At 41.8% G+C, this 24,616-nt stretch overlaps 1 protein-coding gene across 5 annotated transcripts in view; it reads left to right on the forward strand.

Moving 5' to 3' along the window:
- The window catches only part of CHST9 (carbohydrate sulfotransferase 9), a 95,409-nt gene extending 71,360 nt beyond the window's left edge, over nt 1-24,049 (forward strand). For all 5 annotated transcript variants that reach the window (XM_087735984.1, XM_087736001.1, XM_087735991.1 and 2 more), the window contains 2 exons: nt 3,925-3,962; nt 21,936-24,049. In XM_087735984.1, the coding sequence (XP_087592110.1) occupies nt 3,925-3,962; nt 21,936-23,033 (1,136 nt within the window). In that variant the 3' untranslated portion in view covers nt 23,034-24,049. The remainder of the gene's footprint in view (nt 1-3,924; nt 3,963-21,935) is intronic.
- The last annotated feature ends 567 nt before the right edge of the window (nt 24,050-24,616 follow it).

The following is a 24,616-nucleotide window of genomic DNA, read 5'->3' on the forward strand; positions in this document are numbered from 1 at the left end:
ACATTCCTTTGTATGGAGGTAAGCAGGGCATAGTGTGCATAATTACGTGTTGTTCTCTGTGTAGGTTGTGCATGTAAGGCTGAGGAGTCAGTGTTGCAGTTCCTCGTGAGAGCATCAATTATGGCATGCTCGCTCTTGTGTCTTGCAGTGGTCAGTTACATTAGAAAACATACATTATTCCTCTCAGTAAGGTAATCTTCCTTATAATAAGAACAAGCAAGCAAAAAAAATTGAAAAACCCAACTTGCCCTGGAAGCAGGAATTAGTATACTAATTAGCGTACGAAATACAGAGAAATCTTGTAAAGAATGTTTGCTGTAATATTTTTTTTCTAAAGTGATATTGCTTGAGGTCAATCCAAGAAGGCCATTTATCTCAACCATCCAAAATGACATAAAGGTATTGGTTTACACTTTTTGCATCTGGAGAGACGAAAGAAAATCACTAGAACTGAATTGGGGGAGGTCTGTTTCTCGAGTCCTGATGCAAAAACATTGTTGGAATCCAGCTGCACCAGTTTAGCCTCAGTTAGAGCAGCAGGAGAGCAGAGCCTCAGCAAATGAGAATCGTAGTTTGTACTGGTAAATACATCTTTTGACTCAAAGTATCAGTGAAGTGTAGTTGTCTAGGACTAAGGCCTTTTGATTTGCTTGTGTTTTCAAGGATGGTCAGATGGCACTATTGAGCCCATTTAGGAACAGTTTGTCAGATGACAGGTAGAAAAAGGAAGTTTCAGGAGAAATATAGGAGAAGAACAAGCCATTCACATGCAGTCTGAGTTACAGAAGATGTGTCTCTTGGACTATACCAGCTACCTGCTGGTCAGCATCCATATAAATTTCCAGATGGCAGGTTAAATTTCCCAGTTAGTTTGATGTTCATGCATCCATTCATCTTGCATAAGTGCTACCTTATTGCAGTGGCTCTGGAAAAACTGTTGTAAATTTTGAATTTAGCATGTGTATGTCTACCGGTAATGAAACTTCTGGCAAGTCTCAAGAATTACTTGCATTTCATGAGACTAATGCGGGTGTTGCCTGTGGGACTGGCTGACGTGTTCTGACAGTTCTGGTTTCATCAGTGTCCCATTGCCTCCTGTCCTTTGAATTTGGAGCGTGCTCTTTGGTGGTGCTTCTTGAATCCCTCTAGTGAATGCTTGATGGTGACCACAAGTGATCACAAGGCAGCTAAACGGAAACATCCTTCTTGAAATTGAGGGTGCCGTAAGTAAAACACAGATTGGTGACTAGTCACTGTAAGAGAATTCTGGGGATTTTAAAAAAAAAAAAAAAAAAAAAGGCAGGACAAACAAAATTCTGGTTACTTTCAGTGATGAAGCCTTCTAGTGCCCTGCTGTTAGCCATCAGCTGGAAACTGAACCCCCTTTCAGCACTGCAGGTGTTGTCACAGCGAAACATTCTTGTGCCTTTTAAAATCCTTTCTCTTTTTAAGCTGAATTCTGGAGGGACATTTTTGTTTGATAGTTGCTGTTTTAGAAAGAATTTCTCTTTTTAACTTAATGATGATCTATTAGCAGTGAGGAAGAGGGAGATAAGAGACTATTCTATTCAGGCTAAGCAAGAAGGTGGTGTTTCATGTGTTCATGTTTTTTCACTGCTTTTTGTAGCTTTTCTGCTTAAAACAAAAGTACAGTACACACTGGGACTTTGCAAGCTTCCCCATATAATGTTGCCAGTGTATTTCCACCCTGATTTGCAGCATGCCTCTTATTACAGACCTTGGCCTTTTCTGAGCACAACTGCTGACTATGCCAAATTCACATAGCTGTTCTGTGATGAGGACAAGGATCATCTAGCGAATAAATGGAGAACACAGTATTCAATTTGCTGGTGACCTTGAATTTGATCTCTCTTCTACCCTAAACAGCCTAGTCAATCTCTGTCCTGTTTAACCCATGTCATCATTACTGGTATATCATACAGACACTTCTGCAACTGCCTTTTCCTTGATACTATAGTATTTAAATTGCCAAAAGAAAGAACTAAGAGTGAACAAGGAAAGAGCTACCATAAATTCTTCTTCACCTTTTCCTTAGCAGTGTCAGAAATGGCCACAAAGGTCTTTCCCAGTCTTTCTGTTCATTTTTATATTTGTCTGAGGTAGAAACCACAAGTTTGATTGATAATGCAATTTGCATCTTGAGGCATCACTGGAAATACAATGGCATGAAAGGCTACTCCGGCGGAGCGCACTTTTCCCCCTGGGCTGACTTTAGAAACTCATTGATGTCACTTCCTTCCTCAGTCAGCAAGTGAATTTTCACTAATTCTCAAGACCAGCTGTCCATGCTGTCAACAGAAAGTTATTAAAATTCCTTTAAAGTGAATCAAAATAGCCTAAAAACAAATGTACTGGGAAACAGGAAAGCATCAGTATTCAAAGTCCACAAACCTTTGAGCAAAATAGTGTTGATCTAACCAGAGATTTCAAACACTCTGCTTTCCTAGCAACTTGTATATCATTAGAGAATGCTAAAAACACATACTCTTTTAATCTTCTATTACCAACGATCTATTTGGTTAAAATATTAGTCACAAGAATAAATTCTGTTTCTCCCAAAGATGAACTCAGTGAACACGGGAATACATTTTGAGAAGTCTCCCCTAAATGATAGTTGGGTTTTTTTAGCCAAAAAAGCATAATTTTTATATTTAGCAAATAAAAACATAACACAAGCATACAGGAAATAATTATCATGAGACAATCTTATAATATAGCCTAAAGTTATTATCTGAATTATCTAAAATGCTTTCCTTGAGAAGAGGAGTATTCTCAGGGACAAGTAGGGAAGATCATTTTTCTTTAGTTAATAGAGTCTTAAACTGTATTTTAACACTTAAAATTTAAAATTTTTACCTCATTTTAAAAATTCTATCTTGTGCCACACATACCAGTACAAAAAACTTCTGTTGAAATGGAGTATCATTTCCAGTGCTGGACAAGGCAGCCACCCATGCTAGGCAGAAGCAGGCTCCCTGACAGTTAATAGTGATACTGTCAGGTTGTAAACAGTGTCCTATCATTATTACTTAAAAAAAAAAACAAAAACAAACAAACCCTCTCTGAGTACATGTAGCCTAGCTGGATAGGTAAGTGTGAAATTCCTGACTTCCCCCAATACCTGTGGATGGTCTCCAGTAGCAAAGGGAGGGTAATTGATACCAGCTACCCTTTTGACAACTAGTGCATGGGAACAGTAAATGAGGCAAAATTGCTGTTCCTTTTGATCTGAAAGGAAAGAATAGGTGTGAGGTATCATTGCTGCTAGGGTCCCAGATGGCTGTAGAAAAGCAATGTTCTGTCTAGGCTTTGTTCATGTCTTCAAGAGCACAGTGAAGGACACTGCAGAAGGCCAGAATAAGGAAGCAAGACCATAATTCAACTTGCCACTTTGTGGACATTATCAGGATAGGGTTTCTCCCTTGAGCCAGCTGGTGCCTAACCTCAGTCTTGACACAGGCACGTAATTTTATTTTAGGGTAATGGCAGAAGCTGCTTTTCTCCTGTAGTGGTCAGATCCTGAGCTGGATGCTGCCTGTCTCTCAGGCAGGCATGTATACATGCAGCAGTACATCTCACAACATTAAGATGCTTCATAGCACATATTTGAAATTTGCTGTCTTTGCTTTGAATGTTATAATTCCGTGTGGGGTTCCAGGTTTGCAAGACTGGCTATCTATCTCAATCTTCTTTTTATCACATCTTGATTAAGAGGGGCTTGTGTTCTTTTACTCTAGGTGGATTTCCATTCTGAAGTTTCAAGTCATTTGTACATGTTAAGTTCTATTTCTTAATTACAAGGTTTGATTATTTTTTTTGCTGAATTCACTGTTTCTTGTTCTGTATGTGCATGATCATATTCATTAAAGTATGTACAAACTAATTATTTTCTTTCTCTTTCAGATTCTGGAGAAAAATTGCAACAACAGATAATTAATCAGGTATTTTGACACTTTCATACTTCTTGTTACTTAATTTTTCATGTAGAAGAATTGTAGCAATTACAAAGAGAAGAATTTCACATGACAGACTAATATTAACTATATAAGTACATTAAGGACCACATATCAGACAACTGCCTAGCTCTGCAGATGTGTCGAATTCACAAGAGTAGCCATCATTTTTATTTAAACCTAAAATTTGCCATTTAAGCAATTTAGTTCATCTAATTCTCAATGTGTTGATGGTGAGGACAAAGCCTAGAGGCAATTTGTTCATTGGTATCAAATTTTGTAGCACAGAATTATGCTTTTTTTTTTAAAAAAAAAAGTAATATTTCTTCTGTTTGCTAGTATTCCTTTTAAAAAACAGAAAGCTATCGATATGAAATACCTGCACAGCACATGTAAGTGGTGTCTTTCAATGTTGTTTAGGTTTTCATTTCTGCCATGAATTTTCACTGAGGCTTCACTAAACTGTGACATTGCTTGTGGAGGCGTTTTCTGTCTTTATTACTGTATCAGTTAGCAGTAATTATTTAGAAAAAAAAACTTTATATATTGCAGTTTAGTATTTCAGCCTCAGGAAAAGGATATAGGAACTATACTGAAAAAAACATTTCCCCTAACCAGAAAGAGAGGAGGAAACCCAGAGTTTGCTTTCCTAAATCACATTCTCTTCCGGATTGAAACGATCTGACTCGTACAGAAGCGTTGTGTTGCTTCTCATTCTCGGCTTCTTGTCCTCTTACTGAGGCTGTTAACCAGATGGCATATAAATGGGTATCTGTATTGTTCGTGAGATTTATTTTGAAATGTCACTTAAAAAGCAGTCATTAAAATGTTTGTATTCCAGCAATTACCCTCCCTTAAGTAGTCTTCCTTCCAAGCTATAAATTGAGACATTGGCATTATTACATCACTGTTACCTGTGAATTGATCATCTAGACGGAGGACTAACCCGCCAGGTGACTGAACACCTAAGGCAGCCTGGTTTGGGTCTAACAGCATTTCCCCTGCAGTGGCAGAGCCCAGGACAGGTGTCACTGTGTCACTTCCAGTGGCCTGAGCTGGCACTGCTCCTGACCAAGTAAGCTTATGCGGGTCTGGAAGCTTATGGGAAGCCTGGTCCTGAGACACCAAATAAGAGCCAGGGTTTTTTTTTCCATCAGAGTTGTTACAACCTTCCCGTTATCTTGAGTAATTGATGGGTGAACGTATTTAGCCCAGAATATGGCATTACATAAGCAAAGGAAAATCTTCACTTTTTCTAAATAAGTGTAGAAGCGTTTTGAAACTTAATGAAAGTTCTGTGCTTTGACTGAGTTTATATCCTAAAACAAGCCTAATTAACTTTTAAAAACAAAACTGTATTTGAAAATTAGCCTGAAATGTCTTGCAAAATCACTTCTGGGAGTCCTTATTGGCCAGAAGAGGGGGCAGTTGTATTTTTAAAACACAACTTGAGGCTACATTGACAGGGCTGTGAATGGCTGATTGGAGACCTAATTCTGCACGCTTTCTGTGTGACAAAATCAGCTCTGTGGATGACATTGCTCTTTTCTGAGGAAGAGCGTATTGTGATAAAAAGGACATTTGTCGCAGTTGCAAAAGGTGGATTAGGTAACCGTACTTCGTGTGACCAGTCTTGGTCTTTTCCTGCATGCCACTGCCTTGCCCTCCTCGAACTGCTCACCTGCTCTGTATCTCTGCAGTTAACTTAAGAACATCTAATTTTGCAGGAAAATTGCCTTGTCTTGATATGTGGAATGTGTATCTAAATAAAGCTGTAAAAAGTTCAGTTGGGGACAAATGGTAGACACTCACTTTTAAATGGATACTGGTGAAGCTGGTGATGGCCCATTCCACACTGGCTTCCTTTGGACTTCCAAGAAATGGAATAATGTTTCAAATTAGAAATCAATTTCATTTTCAAGTCTATAATTTAGGGCACAGTTGCAGAGGCACTGCATACTTGATTTGTAGTAATATTACTTCAATAAAAAGATTTGAACTGGGGTTGACCCTAATGGAATATCTCCCATAGAAGGATTCTGTTTATTTTCAATACTGAACTTGAAATTTTATATGTGGGATAAGATACTTATCTGGCTTAAGATCCTGTAGTCCCCTTGAAGTCAGTGCAACAACACTGAGTTAAACTGGCTGCCAGAAATTTAAGTGAGGGAGAAGTGGCTCTGCAGAAGATGAACGATGTTATAACTTGACAAGAGCAGGAGTGCAAAAGGGCAAAGAGCAGGAAATGTCTTGTTGAGAGGTGACTGAAACAGAGAGGGGATGGGGAAATGATAAGGCTGATGTCTTGGTGATCTCCTGCTAAGTAAACCCCTCACTGTCTGTGGAGATCTGGGACTTCTCACATCTTGAAGACCACTGTTGTTTCTGTGTGGTTTGCAGCTCTTTCTAAAGCCTAAGCAAAGTTTGGTGAAATATGACATAGGTAAAACACCAAGGTACTATCTGCTTCCAAAAACCCTTGACTACAGTTACCATCTTCACTGGCTCTTGTTTCCTTTGATCATAAGGCATTTGCTGGTTTTCCTTGAGCACCTTTTCTGTCAGTTTTGTGTATAGGTATGCATGTTCATTAACAGCAGCAGTCGTCTACCACTCTGCCTGAGCAGGGGCATCCAGAAATGGTGTGCACTCTGCTTTTCAATACCTGTTTTTAACTACCTTTGCAACTTCAGGGTAAATCCTGGCACCGATGTACAGCCTGATTAGCTGTAGCGTATTAACTACTGCTAAGGGAAATGCAAGGAAACAAGAACAAACCTTGTGCTTCTAACTGTGTAACAGTCTTGGCTAAAAAAGCACATTACAGACCGCCAATCAAAATGTGTCTGAAGGCAATCCTTTATGTTTCGTCCTTACCACTCAGATTTGTCTGTGTTGTGGTCTTAATGTATACTCCTACATGTGGTTTTGCCCAGTGCCTCTCAGAAGCTCTGAAGGACTAATAAGAATATGCATACTTGCATTTAGAAGCTGAAGTTGTTTGAACAGTCTTAACTGTGTTTAACTTTTGGGTTAAAATCCCAGCTGTGTTTGAGCTCAGACTTGAGCCTATCCCTTCTGCAGTGAAGCTGCAGGTTGGGTGAGGAGGCTGGTGAAAGTGCTCCACAATATCTGTCCCACTGTTGTGTCCCTGAGGAGCTCTTTTCTCAAGGCAAACTCTCTTGCAGTGGCATATCTATCTCTTAGTCTTTTATCATCTCTGTCAGGGAGCATTTCCCTTTCTGCACATGGGGTTGGGGAAACAGTAACACAGAAAGGACTCTGATGAAGCAATGTACTTGCTAGAGCTAGGCTTGGACCAGGGATAACTACAGCTCTGATGTACTTCATCCTCTCACATGACCTAGCTAGGAAAAGTTCAGTCCATGTATGCCAGCTTCCAAGTGCTGCTACTTTGAGGTTATCTAATAGGTATGTCCCTTGCTCCTGTTTTCCCAGTTTGGGGTCATATTCCTCAGTGTTACTTACTTTATTCCCCCAAGATTAGGAGTTTGAAAATCTTCAAGAGAGCTAATGCATTTAGCCCATTTAACAAACTGAACTATTTCTTCACTTTCATGTGCTTCATAGAATCACATAATGGTTGAGGTTGGAAGGCACCTCTGGAGATCATCTAATCTAACCCCCTTAGTCAAAGCAGGGTCAGCTAGAGCAGGTTGCTCAGGATCACATCCAGATGGATTTTGAGTACCTTCAGGAATGGAGACTCCACAGCCTCTGGGCAACCTGTGCCAGTGCTCGATACTCACATAGTATAAAAGTATTTTCTTATATTTAGATGGAATTCCTTGTGTTTCAGTTAGTGCCTACTGCCTCTTGTCCTGTCACTGGACACCACTGAGAGGAGTCTGGCTCCATCTTCTTTACTCCCCCTCCCTCCCCCATCAGGTATTTATATACATTGATAATATCCCCCTGAGCCTTCTCTTCTCCAGGCTGAACAGTACCAGCTCTCTTGGCCACTGCTTGTATGTCAGATGCTCCTATCCCTTGAATATCTTTGTGACCCTTCACTGGACTCACTCCAGTATGTCTATGTCCATGTCCATTTATACACTGAACTCATTCCAGTATGTCCATGTCTCCTGTACTGGGAAGCCCAGAGCTGGACACAGCACTCCTGGTGTGTCTCACCAGGGCTGAGCAAAGGTGAAGGATCACCTCTCCTGATCTGCTGGAAGTGCTCTGCCTAATGCAGCCCAGGAGGCTGTTGGCTATTTTTGCCATGAGGGTACATTGCTGGCTCACAGTCAGCTTGTTCTGCAGGACCCACAGGTCCTTTCCCACGAAGTTGCTTTCCAGCTGTTCAGCCCCCAGCCTGTACTGGTGCATGGGGTTGTTCTTCCCCAGGTGCAGGACTTTGCATTCCCCTTTGTCATCAAGTTCCAATTTACCCATTTCTCAAGTCTGTTAAGGTCTCTCTGAATGGCAGCATAACCCTCTAGTGTACCTGCCACTCCTCCCAGTTTTGTATGTCTGCAGACTTGGAGAGGGTACATTCTGTCCCATCATCCAGGTCAGTAATGAAGATGTGAAACAGTTTTGGACCCACCGTCGACCCTGGGGCACTAGTGACTGGCCTCCAGCTGGATTTTGTGCACAACCATTTGAGCCTAAGCAGTTCAGCCAGTTTTCAGTCCAACTCACTGAACACTTATCTTGTCTGTACTTCATGAGGACTTTTTGGGAGCCAGTGCCAAAAGCCTTACTAAATTTGAGATAAAAAACATTCAGTACTCTCCCCTCACCCACTGAGTCAGTCATCTCATCGTACAGGGCTATCAGACTGGTCAGGCATGATTTCCCCTTCATAAATCAGCACGAAGTCCAGCTGGAGGCCAGTCACCAGTGGAGTACCCCAGGGGTCACAGCTGAATAAAATACTGTTTAACTTCTTCATTGCATACCAGGATGATGGGACGGAGTGTACCCTCAGCAAGTTGTCAGAGGATACAAAACTGCGAGGAGTAGTTGAGACACCAGATGGGTTGGTGTGCCACCATTCAGAGGGACCTCAACAGGGTGAAGAAATGGACAAACAGGCACCTCATGAAGTTCAGCAAAGTAAAATGCACCTGGGGAGGAATAATCTCCTGCTCTGTCATGCTTCCAGGAACTGAGGTGAAGCTGACCAGCCTGTAGTTTCCTCGATGCTCCTACTAGCCCTCCTTGAAGATAGGAGTGACATTTGCTTTCTTCCAGTCCTCAGGAACCTTCCCCCATCACCACGACCTTTCAAAGATAATCAAGAATAGGCTTACAGTGACATCCTCCAGCTTCCTCAGCACTCACGGGTGCATCCCATCAGGTCCTATGGACTTGTTTATGTCCAGTTTGTTTAAATATTCCTTAACCTGATTCTCTTCCACCAGAGGAAGTCTTCCTTGCTCCAGACTTGCCCACAGGTCTCAGGGGCATGGGATTGCTGAAGGCCAGTCTTGCTAGTGAAGACCAAGGCAATGAAAGCATCAAGTATCTCAGCCTTTTCCATGTCATCTATCACCAGGTTCCTACTCCATTCAGCAGTGGTCCCACATTTTCCCTAGTCTTCCTTTTGCTGTGGATAGACCTGTGGAAGCCTTTTTTGTTGCCTTTCACATCCCTCCCAGGTGGGTTTTGGCTTTCCTAACCCCACTCTTGCATGATCAGACAGTGTCTCTATATTCCCCCAAGTCATCTGTCCCAGCTTCCACCTCTGGTATGCTTCCTTTTTATGTTTAATTTTTTTCAGAAGCTCCTTTTTCACACATGCAGACCCCTGCTACCTTTGCTTTGATTTCCTCCTCATGGGGATGAACCATTCTTGAGTTTGGAGGAGGTGATCCTTGAACTTCACCCAGATGTCCTGGACCCTTCTCCTCTCCAGGGCCATATGCCAGTTTCCTCTAAGCAGGTCCCTGAACACCCTAAAGTCTGCTCTCTTGAAGCCCAGGGCTGTGATCCTGCTTTTTGCCATGTTCCCTTTTTTCAGGATCCTCAATTCCACCTTCTCATGACAACTGCTGTCACCCTGACCTTCACACCTCCGACCAATCCTTCCATGTTTGTAAGTGTGAGGTCCAGCAGCCAGTCTCCCATTGTTGGCTCTTTGATCACTTTTGTTAGGAATTTGTCATCAATGCACTCCCCACACCTGGATTGCTTGTGCCCTGCTCTGCTGCTCCTCCAGCAGATATTGGGGTGGTTGAATTCCCCTGTGAAGACCAGAGTCTCCGAATGTGAGGCTTCTTCCAGTTGTCTACAGAAGACCTTATCTACTACCTCTTCCTGATCAGGGGCTCTGTCACAGACACCCACCACAGTGTTAGTCATGTTGGTCTGCCCTCTAGTCGTAACCCACAAGCTCTCCACTGATGCTCATCTATCCAAAGGCAGATCTCCATGTGTCCCCACTGCTCTCTGACTGGAAGGGTGACTCCCCCACCTTGCTGTCCCAGCCTGCCCTTCGTGAAGAGCCTGTATCCATCCATGGCAGCTCTCCAGTGCTGTAAGCTGTCCCACCGCATCTCTCTGATCACAGTGAGACCGCACACAGACCTCTAATTCCTCCTGTTTGATCCCTGTCCAGCATGCAATAGTGTACAGGCACTGTGGAGAGGCAACCAGCCATGCTGCTTTCCCAAAGAAGGTAGGAGAGCTTCCATCGTGCTGTCCTGTAGGTACCCACTTGTTTACATGCATATGCTGGAGGTGGGCACCTCTGAGCCCTGTCTGGTTGACTATGAGACCCCTCCTGCTCCCCCTGCACATTTTGTTTACCAGTAAGCACAAGTTGCATTTTTTTAAAATTAGTTTTCCATTAAATTTTCCATTGTTATGTGATACCTGATCAGATAGGAAAATCGGACAGGAAAAATTGTTCAGGTTTGCCCTACAGATAACATTTCCTTTCTTCCAGGCTGATCAGGGCTGCTCCTGATACCATCCTTTGCCCCCTTCAAGTTCAGATAACATAGCAGTCCTTCACTGATTGAATAATATATAGTACTGAGATGGTGAATCTCAGAAAAATGCAGGAGGAAGTATTATTCAAATAAGAACAGCAGACACTTTTATTTGAGGATCTTTTCAGTATCCTTTTGGAGGAAATAATTTCTCAGGCTGTATAGACAGGAACATACATGCAGTGTGTGAAGATAAAAATATCTTCAATTTTATGAAGAATGTTTATTTTTTTGAAAAAAAACGAGCATTAGAGTATGCAACAGACTAAGGAGACTGGATGTTCAACAGAAGTATTGAAAGAAATGGTGTGAAGTTTGACCAATGAAAGGCAGGATGGGGAGGGAAGTTGGGTTGCAATCCTGACGCTCAGATTTCTGAGTGTCCTTTCTTGCTCTGTAAAATGACAAGAGTTTTCTACCAGTGTTAATCAGAAATTAGGAATCACAATATTCACATGGGATAGGCAATTATTATCTTTCCTTGTTTTGCAGACATGGAAAAATGAAGTGTGAAGGTCAAGGAACTTGCTCAAAGTTACAAAACCAAACACTGTGGTTCTGGCCGGTGCGCCTACCGTTAACCACAGCGCCGTTCTTTCTCATTATTCCTCTGCGTCAAGGAGCGATGGTACTTGAACTAGTTAGTGTTTGGATGGCACACTGATCATCTGTGGCACTGCTTGCAGATTAATGCATACCGAGTGGATAGCTATACAAAAAAACTGCTACAGAATAAACTAGGGTATTTTCTTTTACCTATGATAAACATGAGTTAGCCCCCTTCAGTGACAATAGGGTATGCTACCTTTCAGTCAGTGTGAGGAGGAAGTGTGCAGTGGATAATCCCTTCTGTAAATTCACAGCCTATTTTGTCCCACAGTAATTTATGAATGCAATCAATTCTCAAGTATTAATATTTTTTGTAAAACTGAACACATGAATTTGTTTAAAAGTGTATGAATGTAGGCAAACACAGATTTGAGATATTTGCCAACCTAGAGTGCATTATACATTTCTATTTATTTTTTATTTACCAATAAAGTCATCTAATTTGAATTAAATTCTAATTGTGATTGAGGAGAAAAGGCTTTGAGACCTCTAGAGATCTTACTGTCTCTTCCAAAGCAATTTGGAGGAAATTGAATTCTTCATGCCTGAATATACATTAATATTCTTGAGCTGAACCTAGTTCCATTTGAAAGTTTTCTTACTATTTCAAAAAGAGCAAGATGTCTCGTTTATGCTGGAAGATAAGTGTGCTTACCTCCAGACAAGATAGAAATGGATTCTGCTTACCAGCAAAAAATCCCTGTGGATCTTACCACAGCCACTAATGTGAGAAATACTGCCATGTATGCAGAAGCACAGCATTACATTACAGGCTTCTCTTCTCAAAGGGGATGGTGGGTTTTGTGGGGAAGGAGTACGGTGGTTTATCATCTTCATTTTTACATTTTGCTGGTTGTAAATGCCCTGGGTGCCCTAAGGAGGCCTGTCCAGTCACACTGCCAGGCCATCTCTTTCTCGATCCTCCTGCAGGAACATTTGAAGCCAGGGACAATTTTAGCCTACTTTCACACAGTTATAATAGAAGAGCTCAGTGATGTGTGAAGGGTGGTGGCTGGTCAGAGGGGAAATTTTGTCCTCGCTGGGGAAAAGGCAGCTGGTGGTATCCCAGCTCTGCATCCATTTCAGGAGAGGGTAGAGAGCTCACTGGTGAGCACGAATGCAGGTGGTGAGCCACTGTGTCGCCAGATCTGCGACAACCTCTGCTCATTCATCACCTCCCAGAGGAGGCAGCTGAGCCTCATAGGCTTGGTCCTCTGCGGGTACAGGTGTGCCCCAGTGTTGGCAGTTCTGATCCAACCCAGGCACTTCTTAGCACATTGTGGTGGAAACCCAGAAGTGGCCATTGCTGGGAAAGCTCACGCTTCAGGTTGGACCACATGAGGTACAGGTATGCCAGGCGGTATTCTTAACATGGTGTTGGGGTATCTGTGAAAACTAAGTCAGTGATTCCCTGAGATAGAGAAGTCCAGGTTCATTTTCTTCCTCTGCCCAAGAAGATTCAAGCCTACAACTTCTGCTGCCTGTAAGACCCATGTTATACCCCTCCTGTATATAAAAGTGAACTAGAGAAAAAGAGAGGTTCATCTGATGTCTGGTGGTTACAGCACTCCCTGGAAGAGGGGAGCCAGGGTTTCAGTCCTAGCATGCAGGGTTATTTAACCTCCAGGGTTAATGCCCAGCAGTTAGATCACCCTCCTGGGAAGTATGTCTACTCATGCAAATGGGGCAATGGCGACCAGGTTTCCCCTTGTGCAGGATGGGTGTTGATGACCAAGTGCCAAGACATGGTCCCTAATACCTCTGGATAAAAAGATGTTGGTGTCTAGCCTTAGGCATCAGCCCTTGTCTTTAGAGAGGAAAACAGATGTTATTTAAAATATGAAATGTGCTCAGAAATGCCTGCCTGGCTTGAGTTGTGAACATGCAAGAGGCATTATTTATTTTCTTCTTCATAAAATGACTGTATTTATGAATTACCATGCACTTGGAAGTAACAATTTTGAGAACTGCATTTGTCAACAGAGGGAACTGTTTAGGTTATTTGACTTGCTTCTGTGCTTTAAGTTATGAAAAAGTAAGCATGTTAACATTATTTAATGAATTTAAGTAAGAGACCAATATGTAATATACAGAGACTACCTGAAAGTGTCATCTTTGGATTTGAAATCCCTGTATACATATAGTAAACCTACCAGTCAGTGGAACCCGAGAGTTTTTCTGATATTATTCTTCATAAAATGAGTATTGCATACTTAGTTTGAGTCCATTTTGAATTTCAGGTTGTTTAAGCTGCTTTGCTGTGACGTTGTTCTGTACAGAAATAAGAGCGAGTGCTGATGAAGGTTTCTGGCCACTGACTGCAGTGGCTGACCTAGGTTTTATTAACAGAGTATACACAGAGGAGGACTGAGCTCAATATTAAATGCTGTTTGAACACACTGGTTTGCCTGTACCTAAAACGAGTGCGAGTGCATAGGAAGGAGGTTGGGCTAAATACGGCCAAGTAAGCGGTCCATGATCTGAAAGTTGCCTTTTATTAACAGTGCATCTTAGCTACACATCTGGAGACAAGCACTCCATGCAAACTGGATGCAGGCTCTGTCCAAACACAAGCTGTCCGGCCTGCAATGGCTCTGTGCTTATTTACAAGTCTGTAAGTTTTACTGCAAAGAACCAGCCCCATGAAACTGTTGTCAGAAAGCTAGAGAAGCAGCATCAGCATTGCACTGTCCAGATGCCAATTTATCATTACCATCGGTTGACCTTGGCAATGATTTCTTTATTAGTAATAAGAGGGTGGGGTGCTTGTTTTTATCTTCAATACTTGGTTGCAGTTGTCTTGGTGAATCTTTAATTTGTCACGCAAACTTACATGTTACTTAGTTTCTGATAATAACAGCATCTTTATCGGTACTTTTTCTATTAACCGTGCCTGGTCTTTCTTATCCTTCCCATTCTGAGCATGTTTTGAAGAAACCAAATGTTTTGACTGTAAGGGTGGAAACAGGAGGGAGTTAATTCCAGATTTGAACAAGAATTGGCAAGTAAAAGTAGAGATTAATTTCCTTCATCCAAGTTGCTGACCATATGAATCAGCTTATGGAAGTGGCTCGTGCAGACTGTTGTGCCTCATTAGCATGGGTGACTTCGTGCTTTCTGTAGATGAAGGCAGGGGGCAGGGAGAGGAAGTGAGCCCTGTGCAAAGCCAGGAGTCATGTATCTGTGAGGGTCTCAGGCAAAGACAAATGGGTTCCTCCTGTCCCCTTATTAAATGGGGATGGGACTACTACTATAATCCTGATAATGTTACTGTTTATCTTACACCATTGGGCCTCTCCACTTTCCCTGTTACCTGTGGGCCTGGGGTTGTTCTTCCCCAAAAAAGCTCTGGATTGGTGCTCTCCTTTCAAATTTTTTTTCACACCAGCTCATTCACTGACATTTGGCCACACTGCATTAAAAAAAGAATCTCTTTCCCTTTGCCCTTCCCTTCTTCACTCGCTTTGTCTGTGCCCTTGCCATAACTCCACGTCACCCTGCAGTGAGACACCGAACTTTCTGCTAACAGATTCAAGGGGCAATAGTTACTGATTCACAAAGCTGTGTTTTGAAAAGCAATATTTAAAATGACTGGTATCTGTTAATTAAAATTTACCTGCAGTATTTTTTTTTCTTACTATGATCAGTTATTCTCATTTTTGTCTGGCCCGGTGTTCACAAGTACCTCCCTTGAACCTAATTGTATTTCAGCTACAAACTATAAAGTTTGCTTGTTTGTTAGTCTCTGCAAGAAGCTCTGAGCACTTCGTATTCTCGTTTCTTTTTTCTTTTTTTTCCCCCAACTCTAGTAATCTTAGAGATACTTGGTACAAGTATATGCGTTTTAGGGATACATATCTCATAGGAAAATGTGGTGTCTGTTATAGTAAGGTTTTGCCTGCCAGGACTGATGGCTCCACATACAAAATATTCCTAGATCTTAATCCAGAAGAAAGATAAGCTTGCTGCTATTTTGTGGTTTTTTTGGGAGCTTTAGGAGCAGAAAGAACTATGAAAGTTCAAAGCACAGTTGTTTCATTCTTCCTCTTCCATAGTGGAATTGTGTATGAGCCACAAAGTCTCTCTGACAGAAGTATTTCTGCTAAACTTGCAGCATTCACAAGGAATACATATGTCAACTCTGGCTTGTGAGGAATCTAGTAGTGATGATTTGCCCTGAATAAATTAGATAAGCCAAAAATTCATAACTCCACTGGGAGGTGAGGGGTTAGTAGTGCCTGTCTCTGGAGTAGCTGTTTTAAGCACAAGTGATGAATCAAGAGGTTTATCTCCACTGCACAGAAGGTCAAGCACCTCATCAGCAAATATTTTCTGTCACTTGTGGCCAGCCTGGATAGTCTCTCCATTGGAAGCTCCTGTAGGGATTTGTTTAGCTCATCAACATTACACTACACAAGTGCTATGATATGAGCAAGTTGTGAGCATATTTACATGTTAGCTCAGGTAGCGTAGTAGTAGAGGAGTCTGGCCATTCTCAGTTATGCTTTGCAAACAGTCTTCTAGCACAAAAAAGTTAGGGATAATCCCTCCTTTTGGCAGGCTTAAGAAGACTTTCACATATATGTGTAAGTATAGTTCTACATGTTTTTACAGCTGAAGTGTGAGGTACTAATAGCTCCAGGCTTCACTGGCTTGCTGAAAATAGGAGTCATGCAAACTTTTGCTATCGGTTCTGAGCCATCTGCCACAATTTTGGACCTCTGCTGAAGAAATCCTTCTAACTGTGACCAGTTATGTGAAAAGCTTGATATTTTAAACAAATAAGGTTTAGGCTGAAACTATGTATTACCTTTTCAAAGACTCAATGCGTACCTAGAATCCAAATAAGAGGAAGCTTGTTGTAGAGCTCTCCAGTATTCAAGCTGCCTTCATCTAAATACCTAAATTAAGAGACTGATCTCCATGTGCTCCCTGATCAATATAAAATCAGAGAGTGAATCGGAAAAGGAACCTTGTCTCAGAAGAGTCTTTCTCTGTTTTCTGCAGCGAGATCCTAGGTAAACAAGTACAGTCTTGAAATTATGTGGTCATTATAACGCAATCCTCACATAAGAGGCAACATAGAGGAATACATTTATATGGTGAAATAAAGTATCTAGTGCTCTCAGTTCATGCTGAACTTCGGCACTGCTGAACACATCTAGTACCAAAGGACTGGGATGTAAGTGAAGATACAAAATACTCCAAGCATGTATTTCAAACTCCTGTCATTTCATCATTGAGGGGCCTTTGTTTCTTCTTGTGGGTAAGTTTCTGTGAACCCCTGTATTGCAGAACCCCTGCCCGAGTTAATCAGAAAACACAAATGCTCTGTCCTTCTAAATAATTCTTTTTCATAAGTTTAATCTGCAAAAAAATATTTCAACCTGTTCTTGTCTGAAGGAATGAAGTTTTTATCATCTTTGAATATCCATGCATTTGCAGAGCACCTATATTAGCTATTTAGTATAACAGTGGTCCTCAGGGCACTCAAACCTGCAGCAGTCAAGTACAAGCCACAGTAAAAAGCAGAGCACAGTAGGCTCCCAGGTGTTTCATGCAGTTGCTCCTAAGAAGCATCTTAGAGGACTATTTCAGGAAGCGTGTTTTAGGACAGGAGACATATTAGCTGGATGTTGAGAGCCAAACCGTATATTACTAATACTTACAATGTAGTTATTTGGCAGTACAGAAAAGCACAGTAAAACAGAATATTTCTTCCCTCCACTATTCTTTGTCCTATGTTTTCTGTTGGGCTCACTTAATTTTATTATTCTTGTAAGTAAAAATGAAGATCCAGCACTAAAGCATCTAGGAAACACAGCACTGTCTGCACTGCAAGCCATTAAATCTTTGTAAATCAGCCCTGGAATATCTTCCTTTCCAATACAGCATTATCTTTTTGCATGGTGGGTTGCTCTAATTGCAAACTGTCTAGATGAGATCCCACCCGTGCATTGTAAAACCACCACAAAGCATAACTGGATGAGTCTTAACCATTCTTGGCAGTAGTCGCTCTCTTCTACCCTAGTGACTTGTGAAGGTATTAAAGGAAAGGACAGCTTCAATGTGTGTAAAAGGTATTGGCTACTTATTTTTACAGTGAGGAAAAATCCTTTTGTGGATGGGGATGAGCAGGAAATCTTCAGCAATAAAAATGTCAAAAAAAATCCTATTAAAAATCCCATCCTAAATCATTAACCTATTAATGACTCAAAAATGCCTTTTGTTTCAGCAGCTTTACTGAGTTGCCTGCCAGTAGCCAAACATCACACTAACACTCTGTTAAATTCCTTTTTCCCTTGTATTTAAACTAATTTTTAAATCTGTCTTCAGTTCCTGCCTAGCTAAAGGGAGACAGAAGTGATGTGCATACTCTTTTAAATTGGACTCATGGCCATTTCTTAACTTCCTTTCAAACATGTTAATGCAAACGGAGAACAAGGCACTCTGCATAATTACTGCCAAGGGTGCAACACTTCACTGGATTTTAACTCTCGGATGAAATATACACAACCTGCTGCATAGGTTGTCAGCATGTCTCAAGGACAGCCTTGCATCTGTCCAAGGTGGCCATGGAGTTCATCTCCCATGCCAGGCAGCTGGTTCCCAAACTTAGCAGCTCTTTGGAAAGCCGTGAATGGCCATCCCTGCACTTGGACACTTGGCTCAAAGAGTTTGGTAAGGACTGTTGGCATGGAAAGATCTGAATCCAGCTGGTGACTGATGTGGGATTACCTGAGTGCTGCCTGTTGTTGGTGTATGTTCAGGCATTTTCCAAAATAATGATGCTCAGCAGCTTGTGGGGTGGACTGTTAGGAACATAGATATAATGGACAAGATTTAAAAAAAAAAAATTATTGCTTTTGCAAGTTTCTTCTTTTCCTGTTCCTGCTGTGAAAAAAATCAACATAACATGGAGATGTTCAGATCTTTAAAGTGTCATAAAATGGGCATTGAAAAGTCACTGGCAACAAGAGGAGGCCAAAGAAGGCACCTCACTTTGTGTAAGCCTAGTATCATAAAACATTAAAATCCTTTCAGAGTGTGTGGCTTTCAGCTCACTCATGCACATAAGAGTGGTAGCAGCTAAATATGCCAGACTGTCAGGTAGTTTTGCTTAAGAAATATGGCACTATCTATTCAACAACTTGTGTTAGTTTTGCAAGAAAACCTCCTAGTTAAACATTTCTAATCAAAAGTAAAGCTTGAGTCATCCCTTCATTCATCTCACCTTTCCTAGGTACTAACCTAGCTACTCAGGCAAGTGTATGGGAAGGTTTGATCTCTTTTTTTTTTTTTTTTTTTTTTGAGTGGGAAAGCTTCCACAGCAATGTAACAGCCATTTATGCCCTTGAAAATTATCACTATCCATTCCCATTCTTAGACAGAGCCAGCAGTTACAGCCAGCATTTACTGCAAGCACACTATCCCTCGTGGAGCTTATGATAACATTTATTAGCCAATACTGTTGTATTCACTATGGGATATGTGTCTCAATGAGAAGGGGAAGTGGAGAGGGGAAGCAACTAATAGTATTTTACATATTTAGATAATTTTTTTGTCCTCAGAGCTTCCCATGTCATTGTTTTTCCCTAGGTCTTTTTTTTTTTTCTTCCTTTCTGTTTGGGGCTTTTTTTTCTTGATAGGTTCTTTTTTCTTTTGCCTCATCTCGCTTGGAGGGAGCCCCTTTCAAGTGACTCCCACTGTGCATATGTTGTTCCTTTAGGGTGTTACCTGAGATTTCTCTGAATAGTTCTGCCCATCTTTCTCTGAAGTCTTTAATCCCATGAAAAATCCTTCAGTAGTGGTTCCTACAGCTGCATTCACAGTTTCTGAGACTGAAATGCAATCCTCTTCTGGTATCTCCTTGGGTTATCCCCTGAGATTGGTCCTGGATCCCAGGTGGACTGTTTGAAATGGAACAAAATCAAGACCACAGACCTTTCAGTCTGTCCTTCTCCCTCTTGGCCTGGTGGAACCACAGCATCTTCCACTAGCTCAGGATGTCAGGCTGAATTCAGAAGGCTGAACTTCCCTCTGAAGTGTAGGACTCATTTTAGTGGCTTTAATTTGAAATTCAGATGGTTTAAGTGTCTTTGCACTGAAATATCTCCTGAAATAGACTGCTAAATTCAGATTACATACGTAAGAAGTCATGAGGTACTGCTGCCCTCTCTTGAATTTTCTCTGCATTGGGGAACACCAGTACAGTCACATATCACTGGAGACTGTCTTCTAAATTATAAAATTCCCCAGAGCCATACCAATGAGTTTACAATCTTTGGTTACTTTATCATTGTAGTACAACTTTATTTCTACTTCTGTTGAGCCTGGTGGTTGATTTCTGTGTATCCCATATTTTTCATTTTCACCTTTTTAGGTTCCAGGTTTTCCTTTTAAGGTCAAAGCATTTAGTTTATTTGTAAGTCTGTAGTTCTGCAGTAGCACTTGTAAGTCACCATTCACTGTGATGCTGAAATTCCCATTAGGCTTATAGTCATCCCCTGTTCTACTACTAGTACTACCTCCTGTTATTACACACTAACTATGCTCCTGAATTCTTTATGTCCTAAGGCAGAAGGGATAAATCTCTAGGCACATGGGTTTCGTTTGTTTTAAAGAATGCAATATTAGACAACAGAATTAAAAAAACAAATTATATTAGAAAAACTGACCACGTCAAACTGAGAGAATTCAAGTATCCTTTTGCATCTCTAAAAACACCAATGTGCCCTCTCTTACAGATACATAAGTCCTGCATGGTTCTGTTCTTTTATTTGCTTGTATTGTACCAATACAAAAATCATTTTACTCAGTTCAGTGAAAACAGAGACCTGACCGTCAGTGATTTGCAGCAATACAGAATAGCCTGATTCCCCGGTTTTGTTTTTGTCATCGGAAATTATTACACTGCAAGATAGGCTAACTTTTCTTGGAACTGCTTGTTTTTCCATAGGCTTTATTTCAAACTGGAATTCAAATTGTGTTCCATGCATTACCATTTCTTACATTATTCCTCTGAATTTTTAACAGCCTTATTTGAGTCGGCCTATGAACTTTCCCATCCCCCCAAATCCACACTTATGGTCTGCCTGTCCACAAATCAACTTTCCAGTAAATGTTTAATCACTTTATGGCAGAAGAATCTTTTGATGTAGGTTTCCAAAAAAGTTAGGCTTATGAAAGCAGTCAGGGAGTCTGTGCATGTGTGTCCAGCTAACCATTTCACTATTTGGTATTTGCAACAGGATGTTTAAAAACCTGTTGACCAGCATCCCCCATCTCCAGAAGTGTGATGAAAATAGGCAGCTGTATAGATGTCCCAGTGCAGCAGGCTTGCCTACTGGCAGGAGAAAAAATCTACAAGCCTTAGTAGGCACACGAAAATCCACTCAGGAATGAGAGAGCAGAAATACCCAAACTGCAAGAAACTCTTCAGTCAACTTGCACGATACAAGACCCTGAAGAATGTGATGGCAAAACACAGATCTGAGTTTTGCCATTTCTGCAGCTTGCGGATTGCAGGGTGGCTGGGGACAATAAAAGAGATGTTTGGGAGGAAAGTCTCGTCTTTTCACATTCTTTGCAGGGTCACTAGTTGATGTTTAGTTAGTTGATGTCATTAATGTTGATGTTTAAATGAGTCAGATGGAATAGGCTCTAAAGGCACCTATTTTTCCTTAACAGCTATAAAAGCAGCTAGCTCAGGTGCAGGCATCTGTGTTGCAAACACCCATATGTGCATGCAGTCCAATGCATCCCACTTCCGTGATCTATCTGTAGGAGGACAGGAATAGGACTTTTTGGAGGGAGGATTTTGTCTGTCATTACAACCTGCTCAAACCCACTGATGTCAGCTAGTTAGGAGCCCTAGGTTGGTTCCCTGCCACCAGTGCTGACCTTGCAGCCACTGGGGGATAAGGCTTGCTCCAAGTCACAGCGGTGGAAGCAGATGTGGCAGCTGTTAGCGTGACTGTGCCAGTGCACTCTGGAGAGCTGTTAGCGGCTGTGCAACTCAACCAGTGCTGTCACGGGGGAAAATGTGTTCAGTAGAGAAAAGCACCTGGCCACCCCTACCAGGACTGTCAGCCTCTCTGTGTGAACCTCTTCTGATTTCTTAAAAGGTGTGGCTTAAGCTATTTATTTTTGTAGGAAGACCTACTGGGCACTAACAGGTAAGCTTTAGAAGCATGTAATTCAGTAATTAGCCCAGCTTGTTGCTAAATTAGATGTATCGATCCAGTGGTTCAAAAGAGACTTTGTAGTACTAAATGTGGCTTGGTTGTAAGCGTGCACCACCATCCTTCCTGCTGTTGGAGAGTGAATGGGCTGGGCTGGGCTGTCGCTGCATTGTAAGTTCCACTCCTTTTCATGTTTGCAGGATTTCACACTCCCACCTCCGGGGACGCCGAGGAGAGCAGCGTGGAGCAGGAGCACTCCTCCTGGCTTCAGTAAGCACGAGATGGCGGTCTCAGGTGGCAGGCACTGGCGGGGCAAGGCTGACCCTTTTGGTGCGGTGACTGCCTCCTTGGTGAGCCAGCTGCCTGAACAGCAGAAGATGAGCGAGTCACCTCTGAGCCATTTCAGAGGAGTGTATTTACCTCCTGCATTGCCCCCTTTAAACAAGACGTTAGTCAAGGGTGGCAAGTGGAAGGATGTGGATAGAGCCCAGGAAAAGCGCAGGTCCTTCCTGCATGACTTCTGTAAGAAATACAACAGCAGAAAGAAGCTGCAAACCCACCTCGTGCACCTGGTGTCAAGAATTTACGTGGAGGACAGGCACAAGGTCCTGTACTGCGAAGTGCCAAAAGCAGGCTGCTCCAATTGGAAAAGGGTCCTCATGGTGCTCAATGGACTCGCCGCTTCAGCACACAACATTTCTCATGACGATGTGCACTATGGAAAGCATCTAAGGAAACTGGACAGTTATGACCTAAAAGGGATATACACACGCTTGAACACATACACCAAGATTATATTTGTACGTGATCCTATGGAAAGGCTGGTATCTGCCTTCAGGGATAAGTTTGAACATCCAAACAGCTATTACCATCCAGTATTTGGGAAGGCAATAATTAAGAAGTATAGACATAACGCAAATGAAGAGGCATTGAAAACAGGATCGGGAGTTAAGTTCAAGGAGTTTATCCAATATTTGCTAGATTCCCATCGCCCAGTAGGAATGGACATTCACTGGGAGCAAGTCAGTAAGCTCTGCTATCCCTGCCTCATCAACTATGATTTTATAGGAAAGTTTGAAACCCTGGAAGAAGACACCAGTTACTTTTTGCAGCTGGTAGGTGCTCCAGCCGAGCTGAAGTTTCCTAAATTCAAAGACAGACATTCCTCTGATGAGAGAACAAGTGCAGAAGTAGTGAGGCAATACTTAAAGGAATTGTCTAAGGAGGAGAGACAGCTGACCTACGACTTCTATCACTTGGATTACTTAATGTTCAATTATACATCACCAATTGTATAGCACCAGCATAGCTTCAGGCTTCTATATAGATATTTATCATTTTGGGATTCAGAACAACTACTTTGATATTAGCCCTGAAAAGAAACAAAGTTACTGCTAAGTGGAGTTGTCTTGACTTAGTGGGGATTTTATAAGCTTGAGTGACATCAATTGACATTAAATTATAGGACAATGCACAAAAAAAAGACCTGTAAACAGCATAAATTGCACTAAAATGCCTGAAAAAGCTGCTTTTACCATTATGGATTATACTGTGGAAGCACAGCCAGCTGTTGCATTAGCTTACCTAATGTTCTTTTAATGATTTAAGAAAAAAAGCATTAAGAGCAGCATGATTCTTTTTTGGTGTGTCTGCTTTAAAAATTGTTTTTGAAACTATTTTTGAATGTATTTTTTACTTTCTGACACTTATTAATAAAGAAGCATTGGCTAATTTTCTGTCACGTTTGCAGCGTTCGCAGTTGCAAGGCTTGGTTGTTTGATTACTATTAGACTGTAGCTGTTTTCAGACCTGATTGTTTTTTACTGAAAGGTGCTTTTGAACACAAATGCTTAAAACTACAAATAACACAGCAGCTCAGCTGTTCAGCAGAGTAAATTTGGGTAAGCCTGTGATCTGAAGTCCCAGTCTACTGCCCCATTTTGATCAATGCACTAGAGTTGACAAACATGAGTTTCAGAGAACTGCCACATACGTTAAAATTAATATTTTAATTTACAGTGGAGTCAACCACATGATGCATACTGTGGTCCCAATATTCAAGATAGTCTTCATCTTTGGTGAAAGGGCAAAGCCTTAGGGTGGTAGCTATGGGACACTATAAGGTCTGTACTGAGAAGCAACTTCACTGCAACTGCTGTGACCACTCTTGGTCTGCCAGTGTCCAACCATCAGCCCAGCTCCCAGAAATTTGTTACACAGAAGATGTGTACGCCCATTACCTCCCAAACCCATGGACTGGTTTTGTCCCCAGAGCTTCCTGAAGTCACCTGTGTTTCACTGTCCTTCCTGCCTTGTCAGCAGCCAGCAAATCCCGGGGCGGGGGGGGGGAGTGGATGCTGCAGTGTTATGTGGTGGGATGGGTATTTGTGATTCATCCTAGAGGAAGTTGTGTCCAGAGCCCCACGGTTCTGGTTATAAAAGGAAAAGGTACCTTCTCTCCTTCTCTTCCCTCTTCTCCCTCAAGTGCTGTCTGACCAATGCACGCAGTCGTTCCTGCAACCTGTAGTTGCACATGGTGTTGTGAGATGGTGGCCAGGGTGTCCCAGGAGGAGGAGAAATCTCTGCAAAATGGAGAGGGATAAACCCCTATGCACTTCCAAAATAAAGATGACACCTATTCTTTGCTTCCTGGAGTGGTTTGGGGCATCTTGCTCCAGCGTCTTGTTATAGTAACTTATAGAATAAGGAAACAGCCTGGTGGGAAACTGATGCAAATAAAATGTCCTTTTCCTCTGTTCCCAACCACTGCTCACAGCTAGTACTGTTGCTGTCCTTTCCCTCATCTCAGGCAAATGTACAGCTTCAGTACTTCTACAGGAGTACTTGTGGGTCCCTGCTGAAAGGAGAGACTGTTTCCTAC

This window comes from Nipponia nippon, unplaced genomic scaffold (genome assembly GCF_047370975.1).
Source record: "Nipponia nippon isolate SJK-2023a ecotype South Korea unplaced genomic scaffold, ASM4737097v1 scaffold_1, whole genome shotgun sequence".
Taxonomy (NCBI): Eukaryota; Metazoa; Chordata; class Aves; order Pelecaniformes; family Threskiornithidae; genus Nipponia; species Nipponia nippon.